Below are 27,919 nucleotides of genomic sequence, written 5' to 3' on the forward strand. Positions count from 1 at the left end.
ATAGGGACCACTCCGGTGGGAAGGTAACAGCGCTCCGTGCGCCTTTGGCATCTAGTCATGCCGGCCACATGACCACGGAGACATCCTTGGACAAGCGCTGGCTCTTCGGCTTTGAAATGGAGATGAGCACCGGCCCCTAGAGTCGGAAACGACTAGCACACATGTGCGGGGGAACCTTTACCTTTACCTTTAGGTTGGTGTAGCGATTAAAGCACCGGGCTAGAAACTGGGAGACGAAAAAGTTCTAGTCCTGCTTTAGACACAAAGCCAGCTGGGTAACCTTGGGCCAGGCACTCTCTCTCAGCCCTAGAAAGGAGACAATAGCAAACAACTTCTGAAAGCTGGCCAAGAAAATTGCAGTGAGTTGTCCACACAGCTGCCAAAGGTCAACACTGACTCATGCATGCACTTTCAGATTGCTCCGCCTTGTGCAGCTAAACTTAGCTGGATGGCCCCTTGCTGATCAGCTTCTTGTAATGGGCAAGAGGGAATGTTCACCCACTTCATCTTGGCTGTGAGTTAAGAGGAGAGGCAGAAGATACTTCATAGTCCCCAGTTTTATGTCTGCCAGTCATATGCCTCTGTGCTTCTAAACACTTAATCTTGGAACAATTAGTAGCAGAACAAAGAGCCACAAGCATGGTCTGTTTAGGAACGCCTCCTTCCAAAGGACCTTCAGCCAAGGAGTTATTGCCTCTTTGGAATCCAACTGCTGTTTCTGTTTTGCTCCGCAGAGAAGCTGGAGCAGCCTCCCACCCCTCCTTTGGAGAGTCACTATGATGGAGGCTTACCGCTGCCAGATTATGAAGATGGTATGTGCTATTTCGTGCCTTGTATGGAAGAGCCATAAAAGAAGAATAATCTGCTCAGTCTGTTTCTTCCAAGATGTGTCTCCTTCACATAGGATCTTCTTTTGCAATCTCTCTAATCTCTGTTCCTGAGAGATCACTGGAGTTCAGAATCAGAGTCAGAATAGAGCTGGAAGGGACCTTGGAGGTCTTCTAGTCCAGCCCCCTGCTCAAGCAGGAGATCCTATACCATTTCAGACAAGTGGCTGTCCAGTCTCTTTTTAAAAACCTCCAGTGATGGAGCACCTATGACGTCGGAAGGCAAGCTGTTCCACTGGTTAATTGTCTTCGCTGTTAGGAACTTTCTCCTTAATTGTAGGTTGCTTCTCTCCTTGGTTAGTTTCCATCCATTGTTTCTTGTCCTGCCCTCTGGTGCTTTGGAGAATAAGTTGACCCCTTCCTCTTTGTGGCAGACTCTCAAATACTGGAATACTGCTATCATGTCCCCCCTGCTCGAGGCCTTCTTTTTTCTAGACTAACCAAACCCAAGTTTAGCCAAGTTCTTAGGCGGGCACATTGCTTGGACCAAAATTCTCCCTATTGGTGCTTGCCTGTTGTGTGGGGCTGCAACTTCCTTCTTCCCAGCTACCTTGGCCATGAGCCACATCCAGGAAGAATGACATAATGCAACAATGCAGAGACATTTCTCAGTTGATTACCCACTTTCAGCTAGGAAAGTGGACTGGGTCCTGGTGTTGCTTTAATGTACACCAGTAAACTTCCCAACACAGCAAGTGTATAGTGGACCTTTGTCAGAAGAGATAAATCTGAAGGGTCGATTTGGTCTTCAAGGAACACATATCCATTTTGGTCTTCTTGATCCTCCATTTGGAAAGGGCCCCAGGAATTTTCTTGAATGTACACTTCTTTGTTTATTATGAAACTATTAATATGGAACAGCCAAGCGATTGCAAGGCAGACTGTTATGCTATTAATTCCCCTGCTGGCAAAAATTCCCTTTATCTGATTTTGCTGGGATTGTGGGGCGGAAGAAGTCAATATTCTTTACCTTCTCCACATTCTGAAGACCAATTAGGTGACTACAGTATATGTTTTAAACTTCTTTATTCATATTGAGATGTGCTAGCTTGATCATGAAATAAAACTGATGGCTTTGAGACTTAACCTTTTAGGATTTAGAGAAAATTTAAATTAATGATTGTATAGTGGAGTATTTATTTGCTCCATTTTTTTTCTCCCTTCTCAGAAATACGCAACAATATGCATAAGTTTCTGAAGTGGCCAAGTCCAGATGTAATTGCTCCACCATGGTTTTTAGATCAGCATTATCCAAAGAAATAGTGTACAAATATGTTGAAACTTCTAATTCCAGAATTTCCTATGTTGACTAGGAGTTCTGGAAAGTGATATGTCCATATTTCTGAAGAACATCTAATCTATGAAGGCTTCTTTGAATTAGGCTAGGGAAATATATATGTTGAAAAAATCTCTATGAATATGTCTGTCATGAAATTGTAATAGCAAAGAGAGAAGCAACCTAGAACTGAGGAGAAATTTCCTGACAGAACAATTAATCAGTGGAACTACTTGCCTCCAGAAGCGGTGAATGCTCCAATACTGGAGGCTTTTAAGAAGAGACTGGACAAACATTTGTCTGAAATGGTGTAGGGTTTCCTGCCTGAGCAGGGGGTTGGACTCGATGACCTGCAAGGTCCCTTCCAACTCTATTATTATTATTATTATTATTATTATTATTATTATTATTATTATTATTATTATTGTTGTTGTTGTTGTTGTTGTTGTTGTTGTTGTTGTTGTTGTTTGTTGTTGTTAATGTTATTATTGTTATTATTGTTATTCAGTTTGAAAAGATGGTGAACCTGTATGCTCCTTTAACTGTGTTTCCGATCTCATTTTCCCTTGTAGTGGATTATGGTCTGCCTCCCCAGGAGCCCAAAAAATTCCCCAGCGAAACAGATGAAGGTGAGATGGAGACAGATGAGGAGAAACTCAAACCAAGTGAGGACATGGGAACTGGGTTGGCCTGAGCTTGCAGGAAGGGGGTTGTTGTTAGGAGGGAATGGGAATTGGATGGACTGGTTGACCTCACAATGTGTCAGATGCCAAGTTAAGTTCCCAACCTAGCCAATTTCCAGCAAGTAAGTGAATCAACATTGGCATCCTTGTGTCTCTGCCCCAATAACATCTTCAACCAATTAGCCCAGCTGCACGATCACCACTTCTCCATCAACTGTAAGCCACCGTTTTGGCTTTGTGCTTATTTCAGAGTGCTTTACAGTCTCATTGCTTATCTTCCTTATTTGGACATTTGCCCTAACAAATGAGAGCTTGAGAAAGATGGAGTCTGCAACTGTTGGGAATGTCAGTGCCTGATGTTAATGCTTTTTCTCTTTGCTCTGGATCAGAGAAGCCCAGGAAAGGAGGAGGCAGTAGCAAGGAGGAAGAGGAGGGTGAGACAGAGGAGAAAGGCAAGGAGAAAGGTGGGTAAACTCCAGAAAGAAAAGCATTTTCTTGAGCTTGCAATTGAAAGATTACTTGATTTGGTGTGATATTCAGGCAGAGTAATTGGGGCTCAGGCTCTGTCAAGCAGCTCCCATGAGTGAACTTGGGATCATGGACTTCAGAAGATTGGAGAAAGATACATCTGACATCTATCGACCCAGTGCCTCTCCTTCAGCTTCTCAGTTACTGTCTTTTATCTTCTTGGTTGCTTTCTTTCCTGCTTGAATAGCATCTCCTTTGCCTCTTCCTCACATGCAGGGAAGCCAAAGAAAACAGGAGGGAAAAAATGGGAAAGCGAGGAAAATGCGTGGACGCCAGAAGAGAAAATAAGTAAGTGTAAAGGAGTGCAGAGATCACGCTGACAAAGGAATGCAAGAGTCAGTAGAAGAACCGTTAAGAGAAAATAAGTGAGAAATGGCACCTCAGTCCTGGGAAACAAGGAAGTGTGAGAAAGAGACTCAAAGTAACTCCACTTTGATTCTCTTTGGTATAAGAGGAGGCAAAAATTCAGGTTAAGAGGTGGCTCAGTGGGTTAAGACGCTGAGCCTGTCAATCAGAAGGTCAGCAGTTTGGCGGGTCAAATCCCAAGTGCCACGTAACAGAGTGAGCGCTTGTTACTCGTCCCAGCTTCTGCCAACCTAGCAGTTCGAAAGCACGTAAAAATGCAAGTAGAAAAATAGGGACCACTACGGTGGGAAGGCAACAGCATTCTGTGCGCCTTTGGCGTCTAGTCATGCCAGCCACATGACCACGGAGATGTCCTCGGACAAGCGCTGGCTCTTCGGCTTTGAAACGGAGATGAGCACTGGCCCCTAGAGTCGGAAACGACTAGCATGCATGTGCGGGGGAACCTTTCCCTTTTACCTATACATAGGAGTAAAAGACGCATCAATGCAACTGTTTGTATCTACTTGTGAAATCCTGGCCATTCTGTATTTCACCATTTGAAGGCCTTTGCTTGACCATATAACTGTTCAGAAGTCATGCTTTGAGCGTTTCTTTGGGCAACTGAGGCAGCAGCAGCAGCAGCTTATCAAAGGGCCTGCAAGTGTGACCTGTCCTTGTCTCTGGATTTTCAGAATGCCCTCCCATTGGGATGGAATCCCATCGAATTGAGGATGACCAGATCTTGTCTTCTTCCATGCTACGACATGGTTTAGGAGCTCAGCGTGGACGTCTGAACATGCAGGTATTTCCTGGAATTGATATCTCAAGTAGTAAACTCTATGTCTATGAAATAATATTCATATATCAATTAAAAGTCTGGATAGTGGACACTGCAATACCTGGAGAAAGCAGAAGAGAAGAGAAAGAATGGAGATAGATCACCGAATAGAAGTAGAATAGAAGTAGAATACCTGTGGCAGAAGAAAGTAAAAGTAGTATCAGTAGTAATATAGATACCTTGGTCACAATCCCAAAACAACTAGAGCACCACTTGTACATCATTGACAAAATCACCATTAGTCAATTGCAACAGGTAGTTTTACTAGGAACAGTTTACATCCTTCAATGATACTATTAAATATCATTAAAAAACAATATTTGCCTACTTTAAATCCTTGGGAAGGAAGGGGTCATTAATAAATAATAAACCTTGATTGTCAAAGTACAACATGTGTACTTTGATGGACAAAATACCAAATCTGGTGTAAACATCTGCCTGACTAGATGACCATCCATAATTTAAATTTATTTGCTGCATGGGTGTTATGAATTACTTACTCCATACGTCTTTTTTCCAGAAAGTTGAGCTTTAAATCAGTTCAGTGCTGATTTAAAGATGTACTTCTGTGCTTTCCTTCTTATGTTTTCCCCCCTCCAGGCTGGATCCAATGAGAATGATTACTTTGATGGAGCATGGTGTGCAGAGGATGACAGTAGCATACAATGGATCCAGGTGGATACAAGACGAATTACCAAGTTCACAGGAGTTATCATCCAAGGCCGGGATTCTCTCCTCCAGTATGTGAGGGTTCGGGCAAGTGTGCTGTATGTGTGGGGTCTTGTAGGATCAGTTGCATGGGTGAAATAAATTCATGTGGATGGGGGAAATGGACAACAATACAGTGCTCGCTCAACACTGGATCTCTGCATGCTCCTCTACAATTCTGCCATTAAAGAAGAAAATGAATTTTATATGATGGGTATTTTATTGTATAATCTTTGCTATAACAAGCAGATAGGATTGGGGCACTCCAGTTCCTGATTAGTGGACGTTTTCTGGACTATCTCATGGCTTTCGAGTCCTTACCAAGCATCACTCCCATTATTCAGGTTCTCTTCATCAAAACTAGAAATCTGGTTTTCTTAAAAGGGGGAGAAGTAAGAACACCGATGTTGCCTCCAATCAGCCTCCTAGCTCCCACCAATCACCCTTCTCTTTCTCTTTTATCGATCCTAGAGAGGACTTTGTCACCACTTTCTACGTTGGCTTCAGCAACGATAGCCAGAACTGGCTCATGTACAATAATGGTTACGAAGAAATGGTACGTACGTGACCTTGGAAAATCCTACCGGTCCTTGATGTAAAGTGATTTATCTTTTAACAATGTTCTTTTATTTACACCTGGCCTGAGCGGACAGGATCCAGATGGGCTGAAACAGCGATTCCCCAAAATTGACAGTAAGGCTGCTGGCTGTGAATTATCGAGGTTGTAATCCCAAACACAGCGGAAGCAGGCAAAGTAGGAAAAGTCAGGCCTGGGGTACTGAAAACTTCGTCCTGATTAGCAAGGACCCGTATGGTGTTGTTGAATTCAAGAGGCTGCAAAGGTCTGAGGGCCATAGTCACTCTCCAACTTGTTTGTTCCTTTATTTGCAAATCGGTCTATCGATTTCAAGATTAATTTCCAGAGGGACTGCAGAGAAAAGGATCAGATCTGATGGTACAAACCGGTAGGACAGTCAAAGCAGTGAAAAAATTGTTCGAAGGAACACCAAATGATATGAGAAGTGTGGCGAAGTAAAAAAAAACAAGAAAAGAAAAAACAAAACCTTATTTTAATGGACAGATGCCCAAAGGAAATAAGTCAGGGGTCCTCAAAGTTGGCCACTTTAAGACTTGTGGACTTCCGCTCAACTCAACTCCCCAGGCTGGCTGGGGAATTCTGGGAGTTGAAGTCCACAAGCCTTAAAGTGGCCAAGTTTGAGGACCTCTGATATAAGTACTGTAAATGCTACAAGTGCATTAGGAAGATCTTGAAGAAAACAGAGTCTCTTTAGGATACAGTTAGATAGTAGCCGGATGTTTTTGACTGGCTGAAAAGCTTTCCTTTTTCCCTTTTCTCCTTTTCCCTTTTCCAGCTTTTTTATGGAAATGTTGACAAGGACACTCCTGTGATGACCGAATTCCCAGAACCGAAGGTGGCTCGCTATATTCGGGTCTTTCCATTGACCTGGAACGGTAGCCTCTGTATGAGACTGGAAGTTCTGGGCTGTCCCCTCTCCAGTAAGTATGGGAGAAACGGGGGTCTCCAGAATGGGGCAGAGCATCAATCAGTTTAAAACTATACCTGAGTAGGTGCAAAAATTACCGTAATACAGTACAGGCAGTCCTCAACGTACGACCACAATTGGGACAGAATTTCCATTGCTAAGCAAGGTGGTTGTTAAGCCATTTGAGCCTCATTTTACAATCTTTTTCCCCCCCTGGTGTTGTTGTTAAAGGAATCACATCATCATTAAACAAATCCAGCTCCCACCATTGATTTTGCTTGTTGGAAGGCAGCTGGGGAGACCGCAGATGGCAATCGCATGGCCCTAGGACCTTGTAGTAATCAGGAATATGTTTGTTGTCAAGCACTGTAGTTTTGACCACATGACTATGGGGATGTTGTGACGGTTGTATGTGTGAGGACCGGCTATAAGCCACTTTTTTTGCCCTCGTAACTTCAAACGATTGCTAAACATATGGTTGTATGTTGAGAACTTACCTGAACATTCAAATTCATATCAGTGCTCAGTGCTGTTTGTAGAAGATCCATGTCCAGTTCAAAAGGAGTGTTTTGAAAAAAGATCCCTTTCTTTTTTCAAAAGGTGATGGGAAAAACCAAACTCTTGAGGGTCTGACACTAGCAAAACTGGTAGTATTGGGCTAGGTAGAAATAAAATTCTGACTAGGTAGTAAACAGCTATTGATTTGGTATTAAAGAGAGAAGAATTGGTATTAAAGTTCCCGCCATGTTTGATCTGCTCTTCCCTTCTTTTTGCAGGCATCCACAGCTACTACAGTTTGCAAAATGAAGTGATGACATCAGTGGACAACCTGGACTTTCGCCATCACAGCTACAAGGACATGAGACAGGTGACTATAGGCATGTTGGAGAAGATCTTTACTCTTCAAGAAATGATGCTTTGAAGACCTTTAGGCAGGTTAGAGGTAAAGAATAGCGGGCAATATATCCACTCAAATTTTGATTTCAACTTGAATACAACAGTGTGCCTGAGATCCTCAGATGGATTGTATGTCCTATGAATTACCCTTGGAACTTGTTCAGCACATCTGCAGGATGTGAATCCCCAAAAGATTCCATGAAGCCACTCCTATTTTAACCCACCTCTATTTTCAATTTGCTAGCTGGGAGTAATAGCAAATAGACTTACATACCGCTTAGACTTACATACCGCTTCAGTGTTTTACAGCCCTCTCTAAGTGATTTACAAAAACAGCCTCTTGCCCCCAACAATCTGGGTCCTCATTTTACCGACCTCAGAAGGATGGAAGGCTGAGTCAACCTTGAGCCAGTCAGGATCAAACTGCTGGCAGTGGGCAGAATTAGCCTACAAAACTACATTCTAACCACTGCACCACCACAGCTCTTACCATTGTTTTCCAACCCTGCAGCTGATGAAGGTGGTGAATGAAGAATGTCCTACAATCACCCGTATCTACAATATTGGCAAAAGCTTTCGAGGACTTAAGATCTACGCTATGGAGATATCGGATAACCCAGGGGAGCATGAACTGGGTAAGAATCCCTCTGCCTTCTGCAGGCCAGGCCCAAAGCACTCATACATCCCAAAATATTATGCAGATTGGATCGCAGTTCTTCTCACCTTAGTTCAAGCAAAGAGCCTGTACGTACACCCAGAGACACAATATACACTTGCACACTGCTAAATACATATTTTACTTATTATTATCAGCAAAGTGCTTGTTAAGTGATTTAAGTAAAGTGATTTTTTGTCATGTTTGTTAAGCAAACCAGTGTGGTTGTTAAGTGAATGTTGCAGTTGTTAAGTGAACCAGGCTTCCCCCATTGACTCTGGCAGCTGGGAAGGTCGCAAGTGACAATCACGTGACCCTGGGACACTGCAACTGTCATAAATATGTGCCGGTTGCTGAGCAACCAAACTTTGATTTGACTATCGGTCTGTTGACTGATTTGATGTGACTGGACGCTGTGATGATCATAAGCACAAGGAGTGATCATAAGCCATTTTTTCAGTCCTATAGTAACTTCAAATGGTCACTAAACAAATGGACTACCTGCATAGTCCATAAAATAAGGGAAGGTAAGAGGAGATAAGGGAAGGTAAGGTGAGGTGAGATGAGGTAAGGTTAGGCAAGGCAAGGCAAGGCAAGGCAAGCTTTATTGTCATTTTTTTACTGTGGGCACAACAGCACACATCAAAAATGAAATTTAGTTGCCCGCTCTCAAAGTGAAACTCATACAAGACACACACCTAAAACATACTATATACAATGTATGTATAAACCCACACCCATACATATACATAACAATAAAATATTAAATACTGTCCATCTTGAATATATAACGGAAGGAGGAAGCCTGAGAGTTGACAAGGTTAATGCTGTATGGAATGAAACTATGAATGAATCTGGATGTTCTGCTACGGATACCACGAAGCCCCCTCCTCCCAGAAGGGAACAAGGAAAACAGGTTGTGAAGAGGATGAGTAGTGTCCCAGATAATCTTACGGACCGTGCTCAAGCAACGCTTCTGTGCTATGTCCTGGATGGAGGGGAGGGAACTGCCAAAGATCTTTTCGGCCATCCTCACCACTCTCTGCACCGCCTTCCTGTCTGAAGCAGGGATGCTTCCAAACCAGACTGTGATGCTGTATGACAGGATGAAAATAAAAGTAGTTGTGCTTGAAAGGGATAACATGAATGATTGAAACTATATATACTGCTCAAAAAAATAAAGGGAACACAAGATAAGACATTCTACTATTAAATACAGTACATTGTGTTGTTTAAGTGTTCCCTTTATTTTTCTGAGCAGTATATATAAACAACAAGAAATTAGAGCAAGTAGTAGACTTTCGCTACCTTGTAAAATTGTGCCTCTAATTTCTTTTGCCCTGTATTTTCTTTCCACCTTTTGCATAACGCGGCTTCCCCAGGAAGGGAATAGCCTGATGGGTATTGATGCAAAGAGGGACTGTTCCTTGCCTTTTCTAAGGAAGTATCAGCAACTTCCCATTTTGTATCACGATAGGGGAGCCAGAATTCCGCTACACTGCAGGCATTCACGGCAACGAGGTGTTGGGCCGGGAGCTGCTGCTTATGCTGATGCAGTTTATGTGCAAGGAGTTCAAGGACGGGAACCCACGCATCCGGAACCTGGTGACAGAGACCCGCATCCACCTCGTCCCGTCACTCAATCCTGATGGCTATGAGGTTGCCAGCCAAATGGTGAGCCTGACTTGGTAGATTGAGCTGAAGGAATCCAAAGACAGATGGAGGGAACCCTAAGCTGGAAGGGTTGGGGGCTATTACAAAAGGGGAAAAAAATAAGATGGAAATGCACCAATTTGCTAACTTTCTAAAATTATGCATACGGAGATCTACCTTGGCTTTGCAAAGCTGCACCTTGCTTTGGTGCAGCTTTGCAAAGCCAAGGTAGATCTCCGTATGCATAATTTTAGAAAGTTAGCAAATTGGTGCATTTCCATCTTTTGTGTGTGTGTGTGTGTGTGTGTCTGTGTGTCTGTGTGTCTGTGTGTCTGTGTGTTATTTCAGAATTAGGTCTTCTGCCCAAGTGGAACACAAAGCATCCGAGCAATTTTCAGCCTTGCAAATTTGAAGTTAGTGTTTACATACAACTGCCACGTTAGTTTTACGCACACATTTACTGTCCCCAGGCAGCATCAGCACGAGGAACAAAAATAGGGAGGCCTACTTGTGACTGAGGGAGTCTCAAAAAAGCAACAAGGAACCAATAAAAAAATTAAGTGTAAGGCCTAGCCTCGAATAAGATTATGCAAGCATATCCTCTTCTCCACGCATTTTGAACATGTCATGTGGGGGGAATTCACTGGAGAAGGCAGCTATGTTTGGAAGACAGGCTGCCAAAGAACACGGCGGCTGGACACCATCAAAACTGACAGCAGCCAGAGCGTAGAAAAACTCAAAGAAGCAGTGCAAGATTGGAAGACGTCACCTGGTCCATACAATCGCCAAGAGTTGGGACGCGATTGAACGGATAACATCATGCTCCTCCTCTTTTCAGGGCTCAGAACTGGGGAATTGGGCTCAGGGGCACTGGAATGAAGAAGGCTTTGATCTCTTTGAGAACTTCCCTGATCTCAACAGCATCCTCTGGGCTGCGGAAGAGAGAAAATGGGTACCGCACAGAGTCCCCAACCACCACATGCCAATTCCTGATCACTACCTTGCAGAAGATGCTGCAGTAAGTAGACAGATGGGAGAAGGTGGGTGAGCATCTGGTGCGGGGAAAAACTAGCATCCTGGTTTAGGGGGAAAAAAACCACCGGCCCCTAAAACACGTACAGTATGTGGGTTTTTAAAGCCAGAAATAATCCACTTCAAGAAATAAAATATAGAATCATGGGGCGGGAAGGGGGATTTTAGAGGTCTTCTAGTTCAAGCATCTGCTCAAGGCAGGAGACCTTATCCCAGGGGTAAGCAGCCTTGGCTCTTTTATGACTCGTGGACTTCAACCCCCAGAATTCCTGAGCCAGCCAACTCTGGAAGGCAAGCTATTCCATTAATTAATTGTTGTCCCTGTCAAAATATTTCTTCTTACTTCTAGGGGGATCTTTCTTTAACAAGCTTCCACCCATTAAAGAGAGACCCAACCTTTTTTGTTTGTTTTCATCTGCTTGGGCTAGGTGAGTTTAGAAAAATTGAAGAGGGTTGGACCTTCTTAGGATTTGGTTGAGAGCATCGCCTAATCCCAGGGTTTTAGGCTAGTTGTTGAAAAAAAGCATTCTGGAAGAAATTGTTTCTGGGCTATCACTAAGAAAACTAAAAAATGATTCTGAAGTCACCAGGAGTTGAGATGGAAATTGAGATTAGATGAATAGAATAGAATAGAATAGAATAGAATAGAATAGAATAGAATAGAATAGAATAGAATAGAATAGAATAGAATAGAATAGAATAGAATAGAATAGAATAAGAAGAATGGAATGGAATATAGACTAGACTAGACTAGACTAGACTAGACTAGACTAGACTAGACTAGACTAGACTAGACTAGACTAGACTAGACTAGAGCTGGAGGTCTTCTAGTCCAGCCCCCTGCTCAAGCAGGAGGACCTATACTGTCTCGGACAGTTGAAATCTTTTCTTTAAAATCTCTTCTTTAAAATCTCCAGTGATGGAGCGCCCATGATTTCCGCAGGGAAGCTGTTCCACTGGTTAATTGTCCTCACTGTTAGGAAGTTTCTCCTCAATTCCAGGTTGTTTCTCTCCTTCCCTCTGGTGCTTTGGTGAACAACCTGCCCCACTCTGTCTTGTGGCAGTCCCTCATATACTGGAACACTGCTATCAAGTAGAACTTATACAGCTTCATTTTTAAAATGGGGGGGAAAAGCAGCACAATCATGGCTTAGAAGAAAACAAATGCTTATTTTCACTGGAATATTGTGGCGTGTTCACCTTCTTTCCAACATCCATGACTTTACTTCAGAACCTTTTTCTTCCAGGTGGCAGTTGAGGTGAGGGCCATCATAGCCTGGATGGAGAAGATTCCCTTTGTGCTTGGTGCCAACTTCCAAGGGGGCGAGAAACTCATTACCTATCCTTTTAACATGGCTCGGCCCATCAATGAGAATGAAGTGGGTCCTCCACCGTCCCTGGAGGACTATGAAGAGGAGAACCCAGAAGTCAAAGGGACCCCAGATCATGCCATCTTCCGCTGGCTGGCGATTTCCTATGCATCGGCCCATCTCACCATGACGGAAACATTTCGTGGAGGTTGTCATGATCAAGATATGACCAACGGGATGGGGATTGTCAATGGGGCTAAGTGGAAATCACAAGCGGGCAGTAAGTATGAAGCATGGAAGGCAAGTGGAAGGCATCTCAACAGATCACTCTGGCCTGTTAGGAGAAGGGCCACTATTGATAATACAGAGCTGAACGTGTGGATGTGCACTTTTCAAACAAGATTCTTTCAAGTTCTCCTGCCTCTTTTTGCTTTCCACTCATGTTTGTCTAATGCCTTTTTGGTCTTCAGCTGTTTAGCTTTGAATTTGCATAGAGAACCCGAGAGGCATTCTATATTTTTTCATTACACTGTTGATCTTTTGGGTTCAAAATATCCTCCTGTTCTGCAGAACACAAAAAGGAAGGAGGAAATAGTAAACTGAAAAATTTAAAGGCATGAGACAAGGAAAGGGGGGAAAAATAGCTAAATTTAGTTTAGATAAGGACTGCCATCCTTATACCTCTCTCTCTCCTCATTTATCCCGGGTGTGAGTTAGTGTGCATGAATCCTAAGTGGTAGGATGTTGACTTTCATGGTAATCTCTAGACTAATCCCTAGTTCCTAATCTGCATGGAATAGTGCAAACGGTCTTAAGAAAAAGTGCAGTTTTGGCAGTGCTTATGGTATACTGGCTAAAATGTGACCAGTGACCCTTAATGTTCTTACTGTTAGGGGGGATGCTACATTGTGGCACAGATATCATAAAGCTGGTAGCCTAGGTTGACCTATCTTGCATTATGATTAATATTTATATGTTATTTATATGTAAGGGTGCAGGTTTATACATATGTTGTATATAGCATGTTTAAATGTGTGTTATGTATGTGTACCCTTTTGAGAGCAGGCAACAAAATTTCATTTTTCATGTGCCAATGTGCCCACAGTAAAAAAGATGACAATCAAGGTTATCTATCTATCTCTCTGTCTATCTATCTGTCTGTCTCTCTGTCTGTCTAATGTAGAAGTTTATTTCATTTGTTGAGTGTTACCCCAGAACCTGTTTGGGCAGAGATAGATGGTGATTTTGCAGAATTCTGGAAACATTTTTGACGTGCAATTATCTAACAATATTAACACTATTATTCTCTAAATTATGTTAAGGAAATCTGGATTTCAAAATTGTAATCTTGTACGTGTGTGTGTGTGTGTGTGTGTGTGTGTGTGTGTAAGAGGTGACACTAGGTTTAGATGGATTTGTGGGTCGGTGTGACCTCCAGTAAGAAATGAGGCTAAATGGAAGATATTTATTTTTTAAGTTCTCTCTTGAAGCTTTCTCATGAAATTCACCCTTCAAGGATTTGAACGTCAGTCAGCTTTCTGAATTTCCTTCATCCTATGACTTTGCAGAGTTTTTGTACAACTTGTGGAAATGTGTTTGTCAAGGGAATTAAGTCTTTCTATTCTATTCTATTATTCTATTAATTTAATTTATATACCGCCCTTCTCCCGAAGGACTCAGGGCGGTGAACAGGGCAATACATAAAAACAAGAGTGGAGAGTGATGTTCTTTTCCTGCTAACTCTTTCAGCCCTGAATGATTTCAGCTACCTGCACTCCAACTGTCTGGAGCTCTCCATCTACCCTGGGTGTGACAAATTTCCCCATGAAAGTGAACTACCACAGGAGTGGGAGAACAACAAGGAATCTCTGCTGACTTTTATGGAACAGGTGAGGTACGGAGTTGGCCCAGAGAGCGGCAGTGAACAAATGTTTTCATCTGGGCTGGTCAGATACAGCAAAGTAGCACCTAATGCTTAGACCGGGGGTAGGCAACCTTGGCTCTTTTATGACTTGTGGACTTCAACTCCCAGAATTCCTGAGCCAGCCATGCTGAGGGGAAAGGGAGAGGTTTCCAAGCTGAGCCCTCCTGGCTCAGGAATTCTGGGAGTTGAAGTCCACGAGTCATGAAAGAGCCAAGGTTGCCTACCCCTGGCTTAGACTATCTCAATGTACATTGGGTACACCCGATACCCTCCTCAGTCAGTAAGGATTGAGCCAATAATACACCTTGGCTTCTACTTGCATGTGTGAGTGTCCTTCACCAAGTCATGAATGAAGAAGGCAACGTGTCCATCTGCACCATTAGTGGATGACCTATAGAGTGGATGGAAAACATCTGAGCTTTCCATTTGTTGCCTCCAAGTAATAATTTTAATGGAAAAGAGAGAAATGATTAATGCACATTTTAAAATTACATTTATAAGCCATATTTCCTTTGGACTTCAAGGTGGTTCTAGTTATTCTCCCACCAATAAGCCAATGACTCATCTTGAGCTAAGTGACTAGCCCCAAGCCACTCCATAAACTGTGTGTCTGGACAGGGATTTAAATCTAAGTATCTATAGCTCAAGATCAATGAACTATTGTATTTTTGCACCTAGCTGGAGTATTGAAAGCTCGCTTAGTTCTTCTGTTGTCTGTGCTGCTCAAGGACAGGAAAAATATTGGATGGCTGGATACTGTGTTCGCAGGGTTAGTTCCTTTAAGGACCTTGCTGTGAGCACCCTCAAACATTTTCGTGGATGGTGATTACTAAGAACAAGTATTTTTTTCTCTTATGTACAACGCAAAGTATGTCTAGTGTGCTCACTTGGAATTCATGCCAAGTATCCTATGAGCCATCAGAGTTCTTAGCAGGTATCCATCTTTTTTTAATAGCTTAGTGGACTTTTCAGAGTGTGTTCTGAGGCCTGAGGTGGATGACCACAGGAAAAGCAGCATCTACACAATTTAAAATAAAAATATAATTCTCCTACCCTAATGACTTTTGTCTTACAGGTACATCGCGGTATTAAGGGCACAGTGACAGATCAACAAGGAGATCCCATCGCAAATGTGTCCATTTCTGTGATGGGGATCAAACATGATGTGCAAACAGGTATGCCAAGAATAGTGAAGGCAAATATACAGGTCTTTATGTTGAGCCTTCTTAGCACACGCATCTCCTTGATCTTTTTGCTTGTGAAGCATATGCCTTTTTTCACTCACCCAGAGTGGTAAGGGACCCTTGGTGGTCTTCTAGTTCAACCCCCTGCTCAAGCAGGAGACCCTACACCATTCCAGACAAGTGACTGTCCAGTCTCTTCTTAAAAGCCTCCAGTGATGGAGAGGCCACAACTTCTGAAGGCAAAGTGTTCCCCTGGTTAATTGTTCTCACCTTTAGGAAATCTCTCCTTAGTTCTAGGTTGCTTCTCTCCTTCTTTAGTTTCAATCCATTGTTTCTTGTTTTCTGGGGCTTTGGGAAATAGGTTGAGCCCCTCTTCTTTGTGGCAGCCCCTCAAATATTGGAGCACATTTCCTTGTCTGCAATCAGTTTCAACATCATAGCAAAAGCACTTAGACTTATATACTTCACAGTGCTTAACAGCCCTCTCTAAGTGGTTTATAGAGTCAGCATATCACCCCCAACACTCCGGGTCCTCATTTTACCGACCTCAGAAGGATGGTAGACTGAGTCAATCTGGAGCTGGCGACACTCGAACTGCCGGCAGTCGGCAGTCAGCAGAATTAGCCTGCAATACTGCATTCTAATCACTGCGCCGCCAGTGCTCATCAGATATTGCTCTCTTGTGTTCCAGCAAGTGGTGGAGATTACTGGCGCATCCTGAATCCTGGCGAATACCGCGTCACAGCCAGGGCCGAGGGCTACAATCCCAGCGTCAAAACCTGCAGCGTCTTTTATGACATCGGAGCCACCCAGTGCAACTTCATCTTGTCACGGTCCAACTGGAAACGCATCCGAGAGATCATAGCCATGAATGGCCACCACCCTCTTGGGAGGCCCATGCCGGGACGACCCATGACCCCTAAGGAGCGTATGCGCTGGAGGATGAGGATGCGCCAAAGAGCTCGCCTGCGCCAGAAGATGCTCGAACGGCTGCGGAAAGCCAGCACAAGCCTTCCCACCACCGTTCCTCCCAGTTCTGCGTTTCCCTTCTGGTTCAGCAGCACCACGCTCCCACCGTGGAGTCAAGAGCCTCCCATAGCAGAGTCAGCCACTTCTTGGGATGCCGAGGTCTACACCGAGACGGTGACGGAATGGGAGACAGTAACGGAGGAAGTAAGCGAGGTGGAGATGACTGGCACTGCCTTTCCAATGACCACGGCAGAGACGTACACAGTGAACTTTGGCGACTAGCTATGAGTCTGTCAGTTTGTGAGGACTGCAGGCCAGGAACGCTCTAAAGACATTCCTAAAGCCTACTCCGCCTCTTCTGGAGCAGGTAGTTGTATCCATTCACTGTAGTAGGTGGAGGCATGTTCACCTGGTTTTAGGACCCGCCAGGAACCCCCTTGCTTTAAACAGGCTCCAAGCGCCGTCACATTTGCATCATTTATTTTTCCAAACACATACACACATACAAACAACTTTCTCTTTCTTCTTTGGATATAAAGGCTCAGCTTTCTGTTTAGGGTTGGAACACTAAACCTCTGCTGAATGGGAAATTGAGGTGAGCAAATTGCACATCTCAGACTGACTATAGAATAGGAACAAGTTTAAGAACATAATCTGGCTGAATCTTTTTTAACATTCTGGTATGTTAATCTGTTTGGTGTTTTTTTTTTACTCCATTCTACTTTATTCTTGTTCTTTACACTACAGCGTAAGATTTTTGCAATGGGGGAGAGAAGCAGACTAGGCCTATATCCAGAGGCCCACAGCTATTGATTCCCCGTGTAAATTCACTGAAACAATGAAGCCCATCAAGCACTGACAGACACATTTGGGGCACAACTCAACGGTTTTATCAAAGTGTCCCCATGACTGCTTATCTGCAGTTTTAATACCTTTACCAAAGGGATGTACTATATGAAAAATTCAGACTTCTTTCCAATTCTACTTAAGAAGTGAAAGAATTCTTAAAGTGTAGAATGAAAACCGTTACTAGAACCGGAGCAAAAATTTATAAGGGGGGGGAGGGGTATTTTTGACTTCTCAAAATGCCAACCAGGCTAAGTTTCCAAGGCATAACTGGCTGTCTTTCAGTTTTTCTCACTTGATCCGGTTTGAGAATTCCCATAGGATTCTGGGTATTTTTCAAAGCGAGGAGATGGTACAGCCTAATCTTCTCCCAGTCACAAAGTCTGCATTGCTTTTTTGTGGTCCTAACATCAAGGAAAGCTATTGCCTTGACTGCAACGGTCAAGAAGGAAGATTGAGATTTGCTAAGTTCATGGATGACTTTGAAGCCGCCACTGCCCAGGAGGAAGTCCAGGATCACCTTGAGCCTTTTGGGTTTTCCAACAGTTGTATTAATTGAATAAAATGAATTATGTAAGAAATTCCCCTCGTTCTTGGTCATGAAGATCAGACACATGCAAAGGAACTGGAATATTTTATTGTATTCCTATCTATTTGAGCCAAAAGTCAAACTCTACAAGTTAAAAAGCAGGAACAGGGATGACTCCCAAGTCTCTCAGTCACCTGTCTCCATCACTGTCTCTTCTTCTTCATCATCATCATCACCAAAGGCGGAGAAAGTAACTGGCTGACAAGTGAGGTCACACAAATTGATCAAGCAAGCTGTCTGGGTTGTGCTGAAATCAGGAAGTGTCACCAGCAAGACTTTCTGGCCATCTTCTCCTGCAAAGGAGGAAGGGAGAAAAATGAAGGCAACGATCAGAATTTGGGGAGGACAAGGCATGAGGAAGGATGAGGAAAAGCTCACAATTTTCCTTTGATTCCCCCCTCTTCCCCAGTCGGGAAAAACGTTCGTGATTGCTGTAGTTTTTTAAAGAAAGCGTTCCCAATGTTTATCAGGCCTTGGATTAACAACCTTTGCCTGTCTCTCACCACCCACTTCCAGACACCGTAAGAGATGCTAGAGTCGCCTGTGGTGGCATACTCTGCTCCCGTAGGCCATTTTTGCCCTACCGCCATGGCAGTGTGTGCTTTGTATGGTTGTTGTTGTTAGCTGCGAAGTCGTGTCCGACCCATCGCAACCCTATGGACAACGTTCCTCCAGGCCTTCCTGTCCTCTACCATCTTCTGGAGTCCATTTAAGCTCACGCCTACTGCTTCAGTGACTCCATCCAGCCACCTCATTCTCTGTCGTCCCCTTCTTCTCTTGCCCTCAACTTTTCCCAGCATTAGGCTCTTCTCCAGTGAGTCCTTCCTTCTCATTAGGTGGCCAAAGTATTTGAGTTTTAGCTTCAGGATCTGGCCTTCTAAAGAGCAGTCAGGGTTGATCTCCTCTAGGACTGACCGGTTTGATCACCTGGCAGTCCAAGGGACTCACAGGAATCTTCTCCAGCACCATAGTTCAAAGGCCTCAATTCTTTGGCGCTCAGCCTTTTTTATGGTCCAGCTTTCACATCCATACATTGCAACTGAGAAAACCATGGCCTTCAACTATACGCACTTTTGTTGACAGGGTGATGTCTCTGCTTTTTAGTGTGCTGTCTAGATTTGCCATGGCTTTCCTCCCAAGGAGCAAGCGTCTTTGTATGGAGAAGGCCCCAAATTGAAGCCCTGCTCTTCCCTAGAGAGGATTAAGGATTAGGGGATGATGAAGACATAAGATTCTGGGGAACAACTTGCAGTTCAGGAAATTTACATCATTTGTTCTACTGATTTAACTTTTGACTTGGTCAAAAGCACCGCTTGGGACAGGCGCTGCTGGGCAAGGCTCTCACTTGGTATAACACAGTTTCCAGCACTGTGTAGCTGTCACGGGATCTGCTAGGAACAAAAGTATCCAATAAAAATAAGCCAACTTGAAAAACCAGAACTGGTGCAGCTGAGAAAGAGCCTCGGTAGTTACAAAAGCATTGAACTGTCCAACTTAATGGAGAGATTTAAGACTTACAATAGCACAGTAGCAGCTTATACAATCCTGCATCTGAGTGCTTTGTTTACTCACGCAAACATTTCAAAAGCCTGTTTCAACTCACTCCCCAAAACTTTTGGGCAGAATATTCTGGGCTTGGACAACCATCCTGGTTACACAAGGGTGAGCTTTTGCAAGCATTTGTACTAGGCTGGCAACAGCGGCAAAACTGCTGCACGGAGGAGCTCTGAGAAATTTTTATGGGATATTAAGACTCCACAATTTGGCAATGTCTACCCCACATCCATCCTGCCCCCCCCCCCTTTTTTGCATGTTTCGGGCTTCTTTCTGCAGCAAACCTCGTAAGAGACAGCGAACTCCATTATGGTGGCAACCTACTTTATAAGGGGAAGAGAATTAGAGAGGTCTGAATTCTGGGTCAATCCTAATATTTACACGAACAGTTACTGATTTCAGAGACAACAAAACAAGCCGTTTCCAAAATGGGTTTTCCAGAAAAACAACTAGAAATTTCTTTTGTCCTCTTTGCCAACTCTGGTTTAGCATGCTGGGTTGATCCAGCAAATGAGCAGCCATAGTTAAATAATGTCTTAGCACCAAGTGAGAATCTAGTTGTTTGCTGGGACAATGAAACTGAAGAGATGTATCCTGGGCTTCCATCCTGCATTTATTCTTTTCTATCTAGCAGTGGAATTTTTGTCTTTTGCCGGTCACCGGCTCCCAATTTACTGATTATGCCTTTAGTGATAAAACCACCAAGTCTCAGCCAGGAAGAAGCCAAGCCAATCCAAGCTCTTCTTGCAAAGGATGCAGCTGCCAATACTGGCTTACCTTTGACCTCCTTGGATTTGAAGGCAGGCGCATTTCCGCAGAAATAGATGTGAGGGCAGTCGCTGAAGATGAAGGGGTCCGTCTTGTAAAATGGGTAACAGCCTGAAAGACAAGGCAGACCAGGTCCTTTAAATAAATGGCCCACCAGAGGCAGCCTGAAGGCAAAACATGTGTTTTGCTCCTTGCATGGAAACAACGTGCTGTGCCTCAGACGTTCAGCAGTTCCACGAAAGCCCCCTGGCTGGCTCAGGAATTCTGGATGTCCGTTAAGTCATAAAAGAGCCAAGGTTCCCCACCCCTGGCTTAGCCCATCCAATGATCTGCAAAGCTTAAAATAAGGCAAACAAAACCCAGCAAACGTATCTCTTAAGTTATATTACCCAGAGTGTCAGGAGCTGTGGGGCTGACATGCCCAATCCTTAAGGTCCATTCCAGAATTTCCAGATAATCAGACATGCTGCTGTACTTGAAAATATCACTTACGTTTTGGCCGGAAGTTCCCAGAAATCTAAACAGGAAAGAAAAAAAGAGAAAAGAATGCCCAACTGTTCAGTGGCTGCTGAAAGTCACAACAGTGCTGAAAAATATGGTTGACTTCGGACAAGCCAAATCAATGGGGGAGGGGCCAAAGCTGGATTCGTTTAATGACGGTATGATTCACTTAACAAATGCAGGGATTTGCTTCACAAGTGCGGTACGAAAGGTTATAAAACCGGGCAATAGTCTCTGAACAACTGCCCTGCTTAGCAATGGAAAGTCTGGCCCCAGTTGTGATTGTTAAGCTGTTAACCTATCCTATACAGCAGAGGTCCCCAACCTTTTGGGCACCAGGGATCAGTTACGTGTTGAGAGGTTTTTCCGCGGACCGGAGGGTGCGTGGTTTTGTGTGCTGCCTGCATCTCACGGATGGGGCTTTGCTTTTGTTTGTGCAAACCAGTTGCTGGCATGCCGCGGCCCGGTCCACGGTCCGGGGGTTGGGGACCCCTGCTATACAGAACAAAGAAGCAGGGGTTCTACCTGACTCCATCAATGTTTGCCTGGTATGGGTTGGTGACTAGCTGCAGGGTGGTGTATGCATTTGAGAGAGGAAACATGCAGCGATGGAGGGGCTGCTGAGGCAACGTGTAGTTGGTTGGATCAAACTCGCCCGGCATCACGTCCACAGGCACAGACATCTGTAAGGGGAGAGAGCGGGCAAGCCCTTCTTAGGTCCAGAGAACACTTCTCGCCATGGCTGGAGGGAAAAACACAACCGCTTCTTCACCCGTTCAGGAAAACAAAACTTACACAGAGCTGCAGCAGGATTTCATCCAGCATTTTTACAGCTTCAACACTGGCTGCCTGAGTCTTCTTGGTGAGGTATTTTGCCTGCATGACGATGTACAAAAAAGAGCGGAGTATGAATTAAGAGGGAATGAAAGAAAGGCTGAATGAATACAAGGGGAGGAATAATAGTTAAGGATTCTTCACCCCCCCACCTTTCCTGCCTCCCTCCATAAGGCAGAAATATCCCCATTGTTAAATCTCTTTTTAAGAACAAGAAATTCAAGACGTATATTTCCACCAAAATCCAAAAGATGGAACGAAGCATATACAAAGAAACCGATAGCAGACTGGGTTGGTGGAGAAGCTCAGAGCTTCCCAACTCAAAGTAGGAGCTAAGCCAAAATGTTGTTTTTTTTAATTGGCAGAAGCATAAAAATCCCATTGGAGTTTTTGTTTATGATTAGGTTGGAATCTTGGCTCGAAAAACAAAGGCCACCAGTTTGCCTTAAGATTCCATAATACTTTTCTCGGCATGTTTTCAGAAGGGCTGGATGACTATTGTTTAGAATTATTCTGCAAGCATAAAAAGGATTATAACTCTACAAAACTGGGAGATCACACCTCAGGAGGCGGGGCAATATATTTGCCTTGCTCAACCCTAAATGTATTAAGATCACCAATGAATTTGCTGGTGATCTTCCACCTGAAGGAACTGAACTAGAGATCTTAGCTAGTTTGGCCTAGTGGTGAAGGCAGCCAGGCTAGAACCAAGAGATCGTGAGTTCTAGTCCCGCCTTAAGCATGAAAGCGACTTTGAGGCAACCACCAGGAGACCATGAGTTCTAGTCCTGCCTTAGCTGGCTGGGTGACTTTGGGCCAGTCACTCTCTCAGCCCAATCCACCTGGCAGGCTTCTTGTGGTGGGGAAAACAGGAGGAAGGAATATTGGGAATACTCACCAGCTTGAGTTATTTATATAAACAGTGGTCTGCTAAAAATAAATCTTAATAAACCAATTCATCCCTCTTGGAATAAAAGAGCGAAAGAAAGGCACAACATAAATGCAACGTACAAGCTAACAACACGGCTCACAGGACATTTCTGACGCCTTCACCTTGTTCATGCTGTCTCTGCTCTGGGTATTCTGACTAAGCATGTTGCCTGCCAGAATGACTCGAGAAATGAGGGCCGCGCTGGATTGCTCCCCCTCTGCGCCCAGCTGTCCTGTCACCATGTCCACCAGAAGCTGCGTGCCCAGGAGACTGTCTCCACTCTTGCCACCAAGGCCTAGGCCTGACACCAGCAGGACAAATCTGCAAGGTGAGATACAAGCTGTGGGTGTCAGAGTGGCTTTTCAGGAAAACAAGAAAGCTTCTCAGGAAAAGGGGGGGGGGAAGTGGGTCCATCACCAGGATCACTTAGCCATAAAGATGGCATTTGGTCAGGTCCCTGTAAATGAGCAGGTAAGCCACAAGGGTGAAGGGGTGCCACGTTGGCATCAGTGGATGGAGCACAATTTTAGGTCCTAAGGCAGGGGCCTCCCAACTTGGCCTTTATGACTTGTGGACCTCAGCTCCCAGAATTCCTCAGCCAGCATCCCTGGCTGAGGAATTCTGGGAGCTGAAGTCCACAAGTCATAAAAGGGCCAAGTTGGAAGACCCCTGTCCTAAGGGATTGTTGTTGTTTTTAGAAAAAGGAAAATATGTGCATTAAACTTAGTCCCGGTTTCATGCATCTATTTTACTTTCTTTGCCAAAAAAGGCACCTGATATTTTTCAGTTTGCTGCTGAGTGTCAATGATGCCATCGTAGGCACTCCAAGGTCCATGCCACCAAAGAAAGGCGAGAAATTTATAGCTTGGCCTCCACAGGTATAAATAAACTGTTAAGTAATGGTTAATTGCTCCACCATTAAGGGGAGAACTCTGGGGAATCATATCTCTGGATGTGGCCACTTGCGAGAACACACTTGGAAGCCGGTTCCTCGTTCCAGTTCTAGGCTAGCAATTGGTGGGAAGGGTAAAGGTAGTCCTCGACTTACAACAGTTCACTCAGTGACCGTTCAAAGCTACGACGGCTCTGGAAAAAAGTGACTTATGACCATTTTTCAGTTCCAGCCTTTGCAGCATCCCCAGGATCACGAGATCAAAATTCAGACGCTGGGCAACTGGTTCAGACTTATGACCGTTGTTGCTGTGTCCCGGGATCATGTGATTCCCCCTTTTGTGACCTTTTGACAAGCAAAACCAATGGGGAAGCCAGATTCGCTTACTTAGCAACTGCATTGATTTGTTTAACGGCGGTGGCAAGAAAAGTCATTAAATGGGACAAAACTCACTTAACAAAGGTCTCACTTAACCACAGAAATGTTGGGCTCAATTGTGGTCGTTAAGTCGAGGACTGCCTGTATTCTGAGTGACAGAGACCCCTGGACGGCTACTGCAGAGGTCGCCATGGGACCAGGTTATAGGGGGCCTCACTTGTCTGTGCTGGGCCCCATCATGGGCAACTGGGTTGGCATATCTGCAAAGCAGTGATCTTCCACAAGGAACCTGCCATCATCCTTCTCTGAACCATAGACGGCAAGGATGGTCCCTGGAACAGCCAGAAAGGGACGGGCGTGAGCACTTGAGTGGAAAGTTTCCCTCCACAAAAGCCAGACTTTCCAAAGAAGTCAGGGACAAGAAGCTCAAAACAGGGTCATTGGCCCACCTGTCACCAGCTTCTCGATGGGTATCTCTCCCTCAAGTTTGATCCTCTGCAGCTCATCCTCCAGGATCAGTTCATCGGACTCGTGAATGTATTTGAGGCGGGGAGGATGGGGAGGCAGGTTGTGCTGTGAAGGTGAACAAAACCTCGCTGTGAGGAACTAGCAAATGCCCACCAGCTTGGAAGCCAAGTCTTTGATGATACTTGGCAAGGGACTAAGTCTCCATTTAAGCTGCTTAACTTTAAATCCCTTCTTGGCCCAAGGAACTCTTTTAGTGCATTTTTCATTCTGGAGTGTGACACGGAGACTCACAACAAGATTGCCACGGGGAACGTGACCAATTTAGCATAGGGCAAAAACTGATGAAGTTTCTTCTACACTCCCCCCCCCCCACACAAACAACGGTCGCTTCTCTCATTACTTTACATTTGGGGATTGCCCAGACCTATTTTGGAAAGCTGCTTAAGCAGTGAATTCTCCTATGGTCATTTATGATTGTTTGTTTGTTTTTACAGATTTTCAGATTGATAGTTTGAGTTTTAGCAATGCTGTAGTTATTATTCTGATTCTCTTAGCTTCTGAAAGACATATTTTTAAAGATTTATCACTGTATTCTATTGCTCCCCCATGGTAAGCAGAACAGAGGCCTCTCAGCCACTGTCACTGGTTGTTTTACAGCAAATAACATTCTAGGCTGTTTTATGTCCGCTGCATTTTAAGAAAAAAAAATACTGCAGACCATAAATTGATAACTAAGTAACTTCAGGCTGCAGAATTAAAGGGAAGATTTAAATATGTTATTTCTAGAAGCACATATTTGATAAACAGGAAAGAGCCGAATTTCCACTGTGCATTTAACTCAAAAAGCCATGGCAGAAGACTTTTCCCCCACAGGGAGAGCTTGGCATTTGCTGGCAATCCCACAATTCTTTTCCACTGTCCCATGAACTGACAGACAATTGGTAATGGCTGAATCATCCCACATTTTTTTTCATTGAGGACTCAACGTGCTGAAGTAATACTTTTGAAATCATCAGCAAGAGCCCTGTGGATTTATGATATTTTCAGTCATTGCCAACACAGCAATGAATCAACCACAGAAAAAAGGCCTATAAGGCAAAATCTTATAATAAATAGCACTGATTTCCCAATCTGTCCTGATTAATGGATTCACGATAATTTCTAAGATGTTTCTATTTAATGTTTGTTGGCCCTCAGGAACACAGCAAGCAGGTTTTATTGAACGAACAAACAAAAAAGTATTCTAGAATGATGTTACTCATTTGGTCAATAGCTTTTACAGCCAATCTTCGGTGGTAAATTTCCAACACATGTTTGCCATCTGAATGTCTTATTGGGACAAGTTTAATATTACTCATCAACCACCCTTCCAGAATAAGCTAAAAGTTCACCTGATTGTGCAAGAGAGCAGTTTTTAAAACAATAAGTCTGTTTTACAGACAATAAGTCCTTCTAGACAGAAAATTTATCTTCTTGCTCACAAAATCCTGAGCAATTATTATGCAAGGGAAGTTTGTTCAGGGAATGTCTTCTTTCTATTTTCCATTTTTTTTATTACCCCAGCATTATACAAGGCACTAGGACTGTGAGTCCAGCAAAGTCATTGCAAAACCTGAAAGGGTCTGAAACTCAGTTGCAGACTCTTTAGCTGTCAGCTGCCCTTGACATCTCCCAAGCTTCTTGAATGAAACCTGTAAGTTCCCTTTCTCATACCTCTTCACTAATTTCCCGTAAGATGGAAGGCTGAAGCTGCATAGACTTGAACAGTGTTCCCACCACACAGCACTTCTCTGAGATCTGTAACTCGCATAGCTTTTTCACTGTAATGTTACTCCCTTTAGGAAAAATAGACAATGGATTAAATGTGATAAAGTGTTAAGAGTCTCTGAAGTGGAATTAATTAGAAAGGTTACTTCTAGTCAACCTACTTGAAAGTCCAACATCTGTCTAGTTTCTGGGCTCACAATGTATTTTTTTTTTGGGGGGGGAATTAAGGGCATATTTCAACATAAGTTCCAAACCTAGCATATTATAAAAATAATCACCTATCAAGATAAAAAAAATACTGCATTACCACGTACATTCTCAAAGCCCTACAGTGTCTGCAAAACAAGACTTCATGATGATGATAAGCTCACCCCATTTACGTCGGGCTCTGTCCACCAATAACGGTCTCATCTGGATAAGGCGTGTAGCATAGATATGAGCATATTGCCGATTGAAAGTTCGCTCGCCAAGCTTGAAATTCTGGGAGCAGTTGGTGTATGTTGAGACGGGCACGCGGGCAAAGGTGGAAGCTACTGGAGACGGGGGTGTCAAGAGTCCCTGTGCAGACTGGACACCCTGCTCTGAGAACATAGCCTTGCAGGAGAATTAAGCAGGTATGTAGAAGATTTCTGCTGGGGACAAAGAAATTAAATGAGCGATTAGGAAAAGTGCTCTAGAGAGTTGGAAATCAGGAATCCGGCAGCAACTTTTCTGACATACCGGTAGCGTGCTTTTTTTTTTAAGGATAGGCTTTTGGGATGTAGCCTACTTCATCAGTTGCCACTTTTTGCAATGTGCTTATTTTATTTGCTTGTTTGTTGATCAATCTCGGTAAAGGACTCTTTGCTAGATGGAAAAGGTGTTGAAGGCTCCTTGGTGCCCTCTGAACCTGCTTGTTTTCTTGCAGATGTTTCATTACCCAACTAGGTAACACCATCAGTGCTAGTAGGAAGTGGGATTTGGTCTCAGTTTATATTCCAATGCCTTGCCCTGTCAGTGTTGGTGGGGATGGTCTTGGGCAGGGGTCTTCAAACCGGGCCCTTTTATGACTTGTGGACTTCAACTCCCAGAATTCCTCAGCCAGCTGGCTGAGGAATTCTGGGAGTTGAAGTCCACAAGTCATAAAAGGGCCCGGTTTGAAGACCCCTGGTCTTGGGGGTCCTTTGGGCTGTTTACTGTTGGTTGGCAGTTCCTTGATTGGGTTCCATCTGGATGTTCATTTTGGCAGCCATTTTAACAATTCATTCCTTCGACTCCTGCCCTGAGCTGGGGCTGACTGAAGGATTTTAGGTTTTGGTAATGTAAAAGCCACTGCTTTTTTTTTGGGGGGGGGGGGCTATTGATTTATATATTCTGCAATATTTAAAAATGCCAGCTACCTTCTCTTGCCTGATGCACTTTGCATGAAGGAGGGAGCCAAAGAGTCCACTGGAGTTGGGTGACTGATAAATTCAACAATAATGTTAATAATGACAGGAAGAAGAGGCAGAAACCATGCAAACCTACCCCGCCAAGCCCAATTCCCAAGACTTCTGCCTGCCGGGCTCAGCTCTTCCCTCCAAGGCTCCCGATCGTCGGTGAGGCGCCTTTGCCCACCTTCCCCTGCCTCACCCCCAGAGCTTCACCGGCCGGATTTCCACCTGCCATACAAATTCACGCTCCCACCCCAACCCCCCCCTCCCCTCCGCCTCAAGCGCCGACCCGGAGGGAAACAAAGTCCCCCCCCCGTCCAAGTCAACAGTCAGCGGCTCTTTCGCGCCGATCGAGCCCCGCACGGCTGGCCAGAAGCCCGGCAGGAGGACGGAGCGCCAAGGAGAAAAAAAACGCGCCGAATCCGAAAAGAGGATCCCAGGCGGGGCCTGAGGAACGCCGACCGGAAGTGACGTAGAGGCGCCGCGCAGCCTTTCCTCTTTCCATAGACTCCCGCCTTGTTAGAGTGATCACACCTCGGAAGTGGAGTTTCCGGGTCGCCTTAATTTTGCCCTCCTCCTCCTCCT

At 44.2% G+C, this 27,919-nt stretch overlaps 2 protein-coding genes across 6 annotated transcripts in view; one reads left to right on the plus strand and one right to left on the minus strand.

The window, feature by feature from the left end:
- The window catches only part of AEBP1 (AE binding protein 1), a 32,162-nt gene extending 14,421 nt beyond the window's left edge, over positions 1-17,741 (plus strand). For 2 of the 3 annotated variants that reach the window (XM_081333827.1, XM_081333828.1), the window contains 16 exons: positions 735-812; positions 2,736-2,792; positions 3,236-3,310; positions 3,591-3,662; positions 4,412-4,521; positions 5,158-5,297; positions 5,737-5,821; positions 6,639-6,783; positions 7,547-7,638; positions 8,179-8,302; positions 9,800-9,996; positions 10,814-10,993; positions 12,255-12,597; positions 14,067-14,206; positions 15,317-15,416; positions 16,117-17,741. In XM_081333827.1, coding sequence (XP_081189953.1) covers positions 735-812; positions 2,736-2,792; positions 3,236-3,310; positions 3,591-3,662; positions 4,412-4,521; positions 5,158-5,297; positions 5,737-5,821; positions 6,639-6,783; positions 7,547-7,638; positions 8,179-8,302; positions 9,800-9,996; positions 10,814-10,993; positions 12,255-12,597; positions 14,067-14,206; positions 15,317-15,416; positions 16,117-16,676 — 2,498 coding nt within the window. In that variant the 3' untranslated portion in view covers positions 16,677-17,741. Of the gene's footprint in view, positions 1-734; positions 813-2,735; positions 2,793-3,235; positions 3,311-3,590; positions 3,663-4,411; positions 4,522-5,157; positions 5,298-5,736; positions 5,822-6,638; positions 6,784-7,546; positions 7,639-8,178; positions 8,303-9,799; positions 9,997-10,813; positions 10,994-12,254; positions 12,598-14,066; positions 14,212-15,316; positions 15,417-16,116 lie in introns of all 3 variants that reach the window. The other variant, XR_014027234.1, reaches the window with a different exon arrangement.
- Positions 17,742-17,857: 116 nt separating this feature from the next.
- POLD2 (DNA polymerase delta 2, accessory subunit) lies at positions 17,858-27,590 on the minus strand. 3 transcript variants are annotated; one of them, XM_081333829.1, is made up of 11 exons: positions 27,429-27,590; positions 26,294-26,551; positions 25,869-25,990; positions 24,137-24,260; positions 23,905-24,019; positions 22,540-22,738; positions 21,448-21,528; positions 21,178-21,335; positions 20,541-20,668; positions 20,161-20,262; positions 17,858-18,122 (listed from the first exon to the last, which is right to left on the minus strand). In XM_081333829.1, exons 2-11 carry the CDS (start codon positions 26,511-26,513, stop codon positions 17,956-17,958), a joined length of 1,416 nt encoding a protein of 471 aa, XP_081189955.1. In that variant the 5' UTR covers positions 26,514-26,551; positions 27,429-27,590; the 3' UTR covers positions 17,858-17,955. The 3 variants fall into 3 exon arrangements, with proteins under 3 accessions (XP_081189955.1, XP_081189956.1, XP_081189957.1); XM_081333830.1 differs by having other exon boundaries at positions 26,294-26,554; positions 27,429-27,573; XM_081333831.1 differs by lacking the exon at positions 27,429-27,590 and adding an exon at positions 27,302-27,392.
- Between the last annotated feature and the right edge of the window lie 329 nt (positions 27,591-27,919).

Source organism: Vipera berus, assembly GCF_964194415.1.
Source record: "Vipera berus genome assembly, chromosome: 8".
Classification (NCBI taxonomy): Eukaryota; Metazoa; Chordata; class Lepidosauria; order Squamata; family Viperidae; genus Vipera; species Vipera berus.